This window comes from Mesoplodon bidens (genome assembly GCF_964165515.1).
Source record: "Mesoplodon bidens genome assembly, chromosome: 16".
Classification (NCBI taxonomy): Eukaryota; Metazoa; Chordata; class Mammalia; order Artiodactyla; family Ziphiidae; genus Mesoplodon; species Mesoplodon bidens.
Window position 1 is genome coordinate 57,216,388 of NC_138173.1, and position 12,500 is coordinate 57,228,887.

The 12,500-nt window shown below is 39.8% G+C and overlaps 1 protein-coding gene across 1 annotated transcript in view; it reads left to right on the forward strand.

The window, feature by feature from the left end:
* Positions 1-1,203: 1,203 nt before the first annotated feature.
* The window catches only part of SLC30A8 (solute carrier family 30 member 8), a gene marked incomplete at its 5' end in the record, with an annotated part of 33,909 nt that continues 22,612 nt past the window's right edge, over positions 1,204-12,500 (forward strand). Inside the window, one exon of the mRNA XM_081258541.1 lies at positions 1,204-1,274. Within this exon, the coding sequence (XP_081114667.1) occupies positions 1,204-1,274 (71 nt within the window). The remainder of the gene's footprint in view (positions 1,275-12,500) is intronic.

A 12,500-nucleotide genomic window follows, 5' to 3' on the forward strand; every position in this document is an offset into this window, starting at 1 on the left:
GTATGGGCAGATTCCCAAGATGCTGAGCCCCTGGACCACTCCAGGACTACGCCACTCTGAATGCTCTCCCTAGGGAGTTAGTGTCAACAGGTGAAGAAGGAAAGGGGGACTTCGAGGGGGAGGGTCTACGCCCTCTTCTCCTCTCTGCACTCGCCTGCCCCTGCATGCATCTCTATAGGTCTTGGATGCTCTCCGGCCCACATGTAAATGCCTGCCGTGTGACGAGGCTGTTGTCCTTGGACTACAGTCCTTTCTCTTATTTGGAAAGGAAAGTTCTTTGTAAGGAAATAAAATTCATAGGAGTGTGGGGGTTGAAGGGCTCTTGGGATCAACTCAGAAGAGCCCATTTCTAGGAGTTGTGATGGGTTTGCCTGGTAGGGGCTCCTTGGGCTGGTCTTTTATCCTCAGCAGACGGTACCCTGGCCAGGGAGAACACAGCTCATTCTGGCTCTTTTGTGCTTGAGGGCTGTTATTTATTTAGAAGCTGAGACCGCCCTTCTCCTGTCTGTCAGAAAGGTTTCAAAGCTGCTGCACCAGGAACTGTTTCAGATTAGAGACTTCAGTAACTAATGATCCATGTCCTCTTCACTAGTGAAATCCCCAAATGGTCCTAGGAGAAGAGAAGGAAATCTTGACAGCTGCTTAGAGGGCATTTTGGAATTAAATCCTAGGAGAAATGCTTTTAGGTTCAGAGACAGACCTCCCCACCCACCGCCAAAAAAAAAAAATTAAAAAAAAAGAAAGTTAAAGAGGAGGGAAAAGATCTTAGTGTACGGAAAGGCAGCTGTTTGAGCTCGCCCAGGTGTGCTCTGAAGACCAAACCCCTAGAGCAGCAATTAGGGGGTAACCCTTGAGCTCCTCTACCTCCTAGACAGCACAGTGGAGTCAGATGGCGTGGGACGTGTGCGCACACGTACACACACACGTCATGTGATCCTACCTGCAGGAAGGTAGTTTCTGTGGGTGAGAGAATGAAGCCAGGTAACATTCCAAACAGACTGTAGTTTTAGCAGATCTATCAAGAACATTGACGTGGGAGGCTTGTTATTGTAATCCCGGAAGGCTTTTCATTTTTTCTTTGGAAAGTGTGTGAATAATCGTAATGCTGTTTGCTTCCAAAACTGGACAGTTAGTTAAAGAGCAGCAGCCGTCGCCACAATAACAGCACCACCACCACCACCAAAATCTTTTATCCTGGCCACCATGGAGTTTCTTGAAAGAACTTATCTTGTGAATGACAAAGCCACCAAGATGTACGCCTTCACACTAGACAGGTAACAGACATCTGATACTGCTTCACAATTCTCTGTGTCTTGAGTATTCACTAAGTCCCTAGATCCTACTGCTTCAGAATTGGAAAGTTTTGCTGTTGCAACTTGGGGGCGTTTTGTAAAATTTTATAAACTGTTGGCCAAGTTATATAATTCTTATCCTGAAAAAGGCAATACTCTGTCTAGTTGATTTGCTTCCTTAAATATCCTGAGTGTACGAAGGACATATTTTATTAGTACATTTTTCATCTGTAGACCTTCTTCTAAAAAACAGACATACACAATCTGATGTGTTTCCCTTTCTTTTTCTCAATTATTCGCACTTTTAAGATAGATAGTAAATTTTATTAAATTATATTTAGAAAGAATTAAGGCTTTTCAACTATGTGGCAAATTGTGGTCACACTGATCTTAAGCTAATTGCTATTTTCTTAATTATATAATATCATTATCACATATACTCACCTATAATAAATATAGCTGAGCTTAATGTTCTACATAGCTCTAGTTCTTTTTACTATCTCCCACAGTTCCATGCGCAATATATTCATTCATTTCCCCGTTATTTAACAATAATTGATTGAACATGTGTATATATACTGGAGACTAAAATATTCCTAGTCCTATATCTCTGTCCTCTTGAAAGCCTGAGTCTAATGTGGAATGCATATAAGAAACAGGCAATTACAAAATAGCATGTGTGTTATTCTGGGGGTATACAGTAAGAATTTCTCAAGGGAACCTAGGTCTTTGCTGGACTTTGGGAGTCAGAGAAAGCTGTTCAGAACTGATAGGCTGAGAACTGAAAAAATAAAAAGGAGTTAGAGTAGGGTTAGGGAAACCCTACATAGGAAGTAGGGTTTAGGAAAGTTTTCCTGACTGAGATAATTTCCTGGTAAAGACAGAGACAAATAAGAACGAGACTTTGGTGCATTTGGGGAATTCAATCCAAGTGGGGAGCAAAGAGAAACACACTCAGAATACATAGATAAATGAATGAGAATCTGAAATAAATTCATGTTAGAAGCAGAATTTAAGAGAATACTTACCCATTAATAATATGTGTAATGTTTTTGTGTGTTTCATGAAAACAAATTAATATTCCAAAGAGTAGCGGCATTGCGTTTGATAGCATCGAATGTTTAAGCAACTGCAAAGGGACTTTTTCTTAGGATATCTATAACTTTGCTTTAAAAATATATATATGACAAAGAGTCTAGCACATCTATTATCTCACACTGTAAGAATTATTTTTCTAAGAAAATAATATTAGATGTGATTTATTGAGATCATAAATGACAAAGCCTCACATTAGGTCAGGCAGAAATTTTTTTTTTTTTTTTTTTAATGGCTCACGAGCCCAGCTGCTCCGCGGCATGCGGGATCTTCCCGGACCGGGGCACGAACCCGCGTCCCCTGCATCGGCAGGCGGACTCTCAACCACTGCGCCACCAGGGAAGCCCCAGGCAGAAATTTTGAACAACAAATTGTTAACACTGTGGACACTATTAATAGAGCATCTCTACGTTATTAAAATAGCAGGATTTCCCTTCTCATGAAACTAGACCATTAGCACTCTGTTATGCAAATAAAGCCAACTGTTTATGGTTATAGGGTCTCATTCACCTCATGAATTGGTATGGTTTTCAGGATACAGTGATGATAAAAACTGTCAAACTAATTTTTATTTTTTTCCAAATAAAAACAATTGAACCTAGATGAGATTATTTATCCTGATTCCTCATTTCACCAGTTAGGAAAGTGATTTCCAGAGAGACTAAATGCCACTTTAAAGGCTGGCTGTCTAATTATGGCAGAGTTGGGGTGTGGACCACACCTCCTGTTTGTGAATTTTGCTCCCCTCCCCATCTCCTGCACACACACTTTCACCATGTGGCCTCCTGGGTCCTTAATCTCTTTCCTCCTGAGCTCATATGAACCTTGATCCCCTCACTAATTCACTTTTCCTCACCTCTCCCAATCTCCTTTCTCATATATTTTGTTCTATCTCTATTTCAGAGGTAACTTTGTCCCCTGAAGGTCCTTCTCTTTTCTCCTTCCTTCTCTTTTTTTTCTACTTATCATCAGCTTTCTATTTAAGTTGTTATCATCTGTTAAGAAACTTATCTAGAAGGAATCTGTATTCTCTAATTATACAACAAGAGTGCTTCAGTTATCTATTGTTGTGCAAGAAACTACCCCCAAAATGTAGTGGCTTAAACAACAATCATTTTATCACAGTTCTCGCTCCACGTGGAGTTATCGAGGTTTGCTTGTGAGGCTGCATTCTGCTGGTGTCTGGGACGTGCTAGAAGGTCAAGGATGGCTTCACTTACTTGTCTGGGGTCTTTGTGTTGGCTTTGATTGGTCTTTGTTCTCCTTCCCATGGCTTCTCTCTCTGTGTGGTGTCTCATTTTATCAGATTAGCTTGGACTTTTTATATGGCAGTTCAGGGGAGAAAGAGAGCAGCAGTGGAATCTGACAGGTGTTAGACAGCCTAAGACCAGCACTGGCACAGCACCATTTTTACCACATTTGATGGGTTAAAGCAAGTCCCAAGTCTGAGATTCAAGGGGTGGCACAGTGGATTCCATCTCTTGCTGGCAGGTGCATATAAGATGACAGGAATTGTTGGACATAATTTTAGAGACGTTACCACAGGAAGTAGTAATATTAGGCCCTGTAGGTACTACTGTGTAATCTCTCCCCCACCAATCCCTCCAATTCCCTTTCCAGTGATGTGATTCCCTATGCTTGGGCTCATGGTAGCAAAGAGGTAGTTGTATAAAGTTGACCTACATACTCAATATGGTTTTCTTGGTACTGGAAACAAGCTTTTCTTTTTCCCAAGTGGTATATTAAAGAAGTGCAGGGAATGTGAGGGCAGGACCAGATGTTAGGGACCAAGTACTGGAATCTTTTCAATGTGAAGCCTTCAAGTGTGTGTGTGTGTGTGTATGTGTGTGTGTGTATGTGTGTTTGGGATGGCAGGACTTCTGGAATGGTGGTGTAAGTAGCTCAATGGACCTCCTTCTCCAGTGAAACATTTTTACTATTTTACTGATAAGAATAATACTAAAAAAACTCCAACAGTTTAGTCTCTGGAAATTGTCTTAAGGGCATACAGCAAACTGAGATTTATTCAAGAAAATCTACTAAATCTCAGTAAAAAGCAAGAGTCTGTGGCATTTGAGCCATGATCTGCCCCACTGACCTCTTTCCCCTCCAAGCTTGTTGTGATGGAAGTTCTACTCTGGTTGGATGTGGCCAAAAGACAGGGATCTCTCTCCTCCCAGCTTCCAACTGGGGCTACAGTTCACCCCTAGAGCAAAGGGCTGCTGGAATCTCTAATTACCCCAGCTCCATATTATAGAACCTGTATTCAATGCAGACATGGCCAAGAGGACTGGGGCCCCCTTCCTTCACCCAATCCCTACTCATAGTCCAGGAGCAGCAAGCTCCTGAACACCCCTGCCCTGGCTCACACATAGGGTGAGGTTCTTCACCACCCACTTATGGAGCAGAGGTGGCACTCCAGGATAAGTGGGTCACTGTTCCTTCTCTCAGTTTTGGGGCAGTGATGCAGAGGTTCTGCCCATGGGAGAATCAGGCTATAAGAACAGGGTGTTATGCATCTTTCCCTTAGAGGACTGATGATACATCAGCTAAAAGTTTATTTGGAACAGAACATGGGATATTTCAAGCATAAGGGCACTGTCAAAAACAATGAGGATTTTGCTGTTGAGCAATCAAGAGCAGGCTGGTTGCTTCATCAGAGCAATGAGCTAAATGGTAGACCAGTTAGAAGTTTAACAGAAACAGCTAGGGAAAGACACGTAAAAAGAGCCCTCCTGGAGTTGGCACAAGCCACAAAGATTAGCCTCAAATACTATCCCTGTAAGGAGGCTCTTATGGACTGAATGTTTTTGTCATTCCACAATTCATATACTAAAACCCTAGCTCCCATGTGACTATACTGGAAACAGGACCTTTAAGATGATTAAGGTTAAATGAGGTCATAGGGTGAAGTCCTGATAGATAGAACTGATATCTTTATAAAATAGGAAGAGATACCAGAGAACTCTCTCTTTCTACCATGTGAGAACATAGCAAGAAGATAGCCATCTACAAGCCAGGACCACCAAAACCAGAAACCAAATTTTCCAGCACCTTAATATGGATTTCTAGCCTCCAGAACTATGAAAAAATAAATTTGTGTTGTTTAAGCTACCCAGTCTGTCGTATTTTACTATAGAAGCTAGAGTAGACTAATACATGGCCCAACTTTAATTGGATAATATTGTAATTTATGCCTCAGGATACTGTTGAAAACATTAGAACAATCAGCAAGTGATTAAGGAGGACAAGAGCTGAGTGTGATACCAACACAGGCAGAGCAGCCAGAAGTTTAACAGTGATAGCATGGAAAAAGACAGTCAAAGCAAACATGATTAAAATGATCACCATCCCTGGGAAAGGGGGTAGGGGGAGGTAAGGATAACTGTGCACATGCCCAAGGCTGCACTCTCTGAGGAATGGCAACAGAGGCTACACAGCAGGGAAGGTCAAAGAATATACTCCAATGAACTAGACAAGCCAATTCACTAACCAAATAAAAAAGCAAACAAGTAAGCAGCAACAATAACAAGCCCACTGGGGATCAGTATTCAGAATTGCTACAATATATTACCTAAAACATCCAGTTTCCAGAAAAATATGACAACCTATGCAAGGAACAGGAAAGAATAACCTATAAACAGTATAAAGAGCAGGTAATAGAAACTGCCTTTGAAAGGGCCCCCATGTTGAACTTAGCATTCAAAGATTTAAAGCAGCTATTATAAATATGTTCAAAGAATTAAAGAAAATCGTGTTTAAAGAATTAAAGAAAGGCATGATGACAATGTCTCATCACATAGAGAATAACAGTAATAACAGATAGAAATTATAAAAAGGAAGCAAATTCTGAAGTTGAAAAGTACAATAAATGGAACAAAGGGATTCAGCAGTAGATATGAGCTGGCAGAAGAAAGAATCAGTGACTGTGAAGACAGGTCAATAGTTATGCAACATAAAGTACACAGAGAAAAAGGAATGAATACAAATTAACAGAGCCTCAGAGAAATGTGGTACATAGTTAAATGTCCTACCATATACATAATGGGAATACCAGAAAGAGAGGAGGCAGAAAAGGAGCAGAAAAACATTCAAAGGAACACATTTCAAAATTTGGTGAAAATATTAACTTATACATCCATGATAGTCAACAAACTCTAAGAAGAATCAAGGCAAACAGATCTATACTCCGACACACACATCATAGTTAAAATATTGAAAGCAAAACACACAGAAAAATCTTGAAAGCAGTAAGCGGAAAAAAGACTCATCGTGAGCAAGAGTTTCTCAGTAAGATTAACAGCTGACTTCTATCAGAAACAAAGGAGGCTGGAAGGCAGTGGGACAGCATATTTAAAGTACTGAAAGAAAAAACAAACCCTGCCAATCAATCAACTTTTATCCAACAGAACTATCTTTGTAAAATGAAGGTGAAAAAAAGAAATTCCCAAATGAATAAAAATTGAGGGGCTTCCCTGGTGGCGCAGTGGTTGAGAATCTGCCTGCCAATGCAGGGGACACAGGTTCGAGCCCTGGTCTGGGAGGATCCCACATGCCACGGAACAACTGGGCCTGTGAGTCACAACTACTGAGGCTGCGCATCTGGAGCCTGTGCTCCGTAACAGGAGAGGCCACGATAGTGAGAGGCCCATGCACCACGATGAAGAGTGGCCCCCGCTCGCCGCAACTAGAGAAAGCCCTCGCACGGAAACAAAGACCCAACACAGCCAAAAATAAATATAAAAATAAATTTTAAAAAAATTGAGAGAACTTTTTGCTAGCAGATTCATTTTACAAGTAATAGTAAAGGAAATTCTTCAGGCTTAAAACAAATGACACCAGCCATGAACTGGAGTCAACACACAAAAAATCAAACAGCATCAGTAAAGGTAATTATGTAGATAACTATAAAAGAGAGAATATTTACTCTCCTTTTTTCTCTTAATTGATTTAAAGATAAATCACATAAAATAAAATGCATGTAATCTTTGATGAAATGGAAAACTTCATAGAAAGGTATCAGCTACCAAACTCGAGAGGAAATAGAAATCTGAGTAGACCAATAACAAGTAAAGAGATTGTATTAGCTTCACACAAAGAAAGCCCAGATGTCTCACTGATGACTTCTACCAAAGATGTAAAATAGAATTAATATCAATTCTTCCAAAAAATAAAAGAGTGAACATTTTCCAACTTATTCTATGAGTTCAATATTCCACAGATAGAAAAACAATAGAAATGAAAACATAAAATAGAAATGAAAACATACTTCCACAAAACCTTGTATACAAATTTTCAAAGCAGCATTATTCATAACAGATGAAAAAATGTAAACAACCTAAATGTCCATCAGATGTATATCCATACAACTGAGTACTATCTGGAAATAAAAAGCAATAAAGTACTGATGTACTGATATTTGCTATAACATGGATGAACCTTGAAAACAGTATACTAAGTGAAAGAAGCCAGTCACAAAATCTAAATAATGTATGATTCCATTTATAGAAAATGTCCAGAATAGGCAAATTTATAAAGACAGAAATGAGATTTGCGATTTCCTGAGGTAGGAGTGTGTGTAAGGTGACTGGGGATTTACTGGGTATGGAATTTCTTTTTGGGGTGATGAAAATGTTCTAAATTAGATTGTGGTGATGGTTGTATGACTTTGTAAATATGCTAAAACCCATTAATTGTATACATTCAATGGGTTTGTGGTATATGAATTATATTTTAATAAAGCTGTTTAAAAAAGGGTGGAGGGCTTCCCTGGTGGCGCAGTGGTTGGGAGTCCGCCTGCCAATGCAGGGGACACGGGTTTGTGCCCCGGTCCGGGAAGATCCCACATGCCACAGAGCAACTGGGCCTGTAAGCCATGGCCGCTGAGCCTGCGCGTCTGGAGCCTGTGCTCTGCAATGGGAGAGGCCACAACAGTGAGAGGCCTGTGTACCACAAAAAAAAAAAGGGGGGGGGGTGGAACATTGGATAGTGGGTCTGGGACAAGAAATTACACCTGTTAGGTGAACATTTCTATTCCCCACTCCCTCATAACATTTAATCAAATAAACGGTCTCCATATTTTGCTCACTATACTCTAGCCTTCCAAGCAACAACCAAAATGATCATTTTAGAAATGTGAACCACATAATGTTACTTCCCTAGTCAAAACTTTCCTACTTCCTCCTTTTACATTTTGAAGAAAATGAAACCCTTTACAATGGCCCACAGAGTTCTGCATGATCTGACTTCTACCTACTTCTTTGACTTCATCCAATTTCACTCTCTCTTCATGCTACAGTGACCACTATGTAGTTTCCTTTCTGTTCAAGACAAGCTTCTGAACAAGACAAGTTCTTTCTTGCCTTTGGGCTTTTGCACCAGCGATGCCCTCTGCTTGTGATGTTCCTCCTTCCTGTGGGTCTGCTCCTGGTTATCTTTTAAGTTACCGTTGAGATATCACCTACAGAGGTGCCTTCCCCTACCACTCTATTTCAGGTAGACTCACCTTTCCTCTCCCAGTCACTGTCCATGATACTACACAGCCTCTGTTACTATCAGCTGGTTCGCTGTGTTCCCCTCTGCTAGGATATAAGCTTCTTAGGTCAAGAACTTTGCTTGTCTCAAAGGCATGGTATCATTAGCACCTCTGATGGTGCAGGCATACAACACATTTGTTGAATGAATGAATACATGAAGTGTTGGAAATGCATGGCGGGACCTAAGATTTTATCTCCTCTCCCAACAGGAGGAGTGATTTAAGGCTCTTGGGAAAGGTAATGTGAAAGTACAAAAACAAAGTGATTTTATATAGTCAACATGTGAAGTAAGAGTGTGAAAAATATTACCAGCTCCACTTAAGAGATATAGAACCAAAGGGGTCTGACTTCTACCAACAGACAAAAATAAGATACAAAATTTAAAAAAAAATGCTTCTCCAAGATCACAAAATAAAGCTCCATTTTCTAATTCTTATTTTAAGAGATGAACTCTAAGTTCTAGGCTATTGACATCAACTTTTGTAATATTTCCCTATTTTTATTCTCTGTTTCTTCCCGTTTTTTCTTTTTGATGCTACAGTAAGTTTCTTTGCTCAGTCGTATTGTTCCTACTCTTCGAAGCGTCAGCCATATTTGAATGTGTGGTGACCTCTGGTGATTTATTCTTTGAAAGTAAATTCACATTTCATATTTTGATGCATTCTAGCATTTGCTTTTTAGAACCTTCGTTTTAAAATTCTTCTTAGAATTTGCATCACTTTTCAGATCAAGAGCCTGTACTGCATCTAGAGACACTTAGACCACTTCGCTCTTATGAGATGATGAGGAATATATTTTAACTTCAGTTTTTTAACTTCTTTTGGAATCATAGACTCTTTGGGGAGCCCAGCGAAGATGGTGGACTCGCATCTCCCCTCATAAAACACATACATACACACATGTGAACACACTGTATCCAATTTCAGTCCTGTTTTGGATTTCTGGCTTAGTGCTTCAAGGAACAATCTCAGCTCAAAATGTATCCAAACTGGTTAATCTTAGGTCTAGGACAAGGTAGCAGCATTTAAAAGTAAAAACTGGCCAGGTTTCTTGCACTTTTCCTCTTGTGGCATTGCTCACAGGCTGTTCCCCTGGTGGAATTCTTGCCTTGGTCTGCCTTCTAAACTGTTCCAGGATAAGTTCTCTCTCAGTCACTCACCACCTGGTTTTCTCTGCCCACAAGATTCACGAAAAATAGAAAATAAAGTAAAGCTTCATATGGCCAGCGTGGTCATATGAACAATGCCAGAATATTTGGTGACCCTGTTCTGCTCATACTGCCTTCTCAGCATAAGGAAAAAGGAAACCTCCACCATGTTTTCTTATTAGTTCTCTGGCTCCTCTGCGTCGATGACCATTGGTGACTAACACGACTACCTTATATGGTTGTTTATTATCAGGGTATGTATCACATTACAAAGGTGAAAATTTATAGGTATGAGTACTCTATGTGCCTCTTGACAAATAGTTCTTATTCCAATATGAAGATTACTTAGAATTGCTCAAAATCCTGGGTGCTATTAACATCATCGGCAAAAGCATTCTGAAGCCAATTTGGCAATATACATCAAAATCCTTAAAAATGCAGATACTCTTTTTTAAAAAATAAATCTATTTATTTATTTATTTATTTATTTTTGGCTGCGTTGGGTCTTCGTTGCTGCACGAGGCCTTTCTCTAGTCATGGCGAGCAGGGACTACTTCTTTGTTGTGGTGCGTGGGCTTCTCACTGCAGTGGCTTCTCTTGTTGCAGAGCACAGGCTCTAGGTGCTTGGGCTTCAGTAGTTGCGGCACACCGGCTCAGTAGTTGTGGCTCACGGGCTCCAGAGCGCAGGCTCAGTAGTTGTGGCGCACGGGCTTAGTTGCTCCGCAGCATGTGGGATCTTCCCGGACCAGGGCTCGAGCCCATGTCCCCTGCATTGGCAGGCGGATTCTTAACCACTGCACCACCAGCGAAGCCCAAAATGTAGATACTCTTTAGCCAAGTAATTCCCCTTTCAGGATTGCATTTTAAGGAGATAATAATATATTTAGCAAAGGATAACTATAAGGATATGAATCACAGTGGTGCCAAATAATTGGAAAAGAGTCAATTGTTCAATAATAGAAAATAGTTACTTATGTTGTGACATATCTATACTAAATATAATGCTCTCTGTATGTTAAACTAATAATATAGAATATTTAATAAGTTGAGAAAATGTTAACAATATATACAGCTAAAAATTAGGTTCCAAAGCTGTATCTTTGGTGGAATCCTACTGTGACACTGCCATTTAATCCACAATCTATTCCAGCCCATCCCCACTGAGTTGCAGTCATGTGATTTGGGTAGCATTTACCCCCCTCTCAGCTCCAGGAGTCAGCGTTGTTGGGCTTAGCCAATCTTCTGGCTGTTACAAGGTCTAAGCCAATTAGCACATCCATAGTCCTCTGGCTACAGAGGCTGGCCAAATCAGCATGCAACTCAGGACTCCTGTTTTGCAGTTGGGAGAATGAACACTCTTTCTCGCTGTATAAGAAAAAACAAGTACACAGTCCTGATTAACTTGGGCAACTATTCCACTACATGAGGAAAACCAGCCTGAGTCTGAAGAGCAGTTGAGAACTGCAGAATAATGGATCTGGAGCTTTGATAAATCAGGCTGAAGCCTAATACTTCTAGATGTTTTCAGGTGCAGAACCAATAATTCCCATTTGTTAATTTATCTAGCATGAGCTTTGTTTTCTGTACTTGCTATCAAAAAATCCTAATTAATATGGACTCTAAGTAAAAACAGTATTTATTTATTACAAAGCTAAACAAAAAACTATCAATAATAGTTGTCTCTTGGTGGTAATTTATTACTGATTTTTTTCCCTCTGCTTTGTGCCTTTCTGTAATTCTAGGTTTTCTATAATGAATATGTATGTTATTTTATTCAGGAAACCCCCCCAAATATAAGGATAATTAGAATTGTAATAATAATCATCATTTAAGCCAAAACCATCAGATCTTTTTGTGGATGGTGATAAGACAAAGTAACTCTTCAAGTGGAGGAAAATAATTTATTCCCATTTTTATACCTTTCAGAGTCATGAATGTAAAGTCCTTATTCCTAAGAATCTCATTAATGTCTTCTAATAAGTTTATTAAAAAATACAAATCTAATTAGTTCAAGATCATGGCATCAGTAAAAATTGGTTTTAGGTGTACTGATGTTCAGGTAGAGAGGCAGTGTGGGCACAGTGGAAAAAACACTAGGCTTGGAGTCCCAGCTCTCCCATTTCCTGCCTATTTGACCTCAGGCAATTACTTAACCTCTCTGAATCTTAATTACTTCAGGTGGGTTGGACTAAATGTTATCTACAATCTTTGCATTTGTGAAATTCTGTATTTCTATAAATGGCTCTATATTTCTATAAATGCTTTATATTTGAATAGAACTGATAGGCACTGCCTGCTTTGGGAAGTATAAGTAGGTTTAACTCTCATTACAACTTTGATAGATTGGTAGAGATTTCTGCAAAGCTGTGTTAAGAAGGTTTCTGAGGGTTCATATGGAGTCAGCAGGAAAAAGTGCTATGATCTATTAAC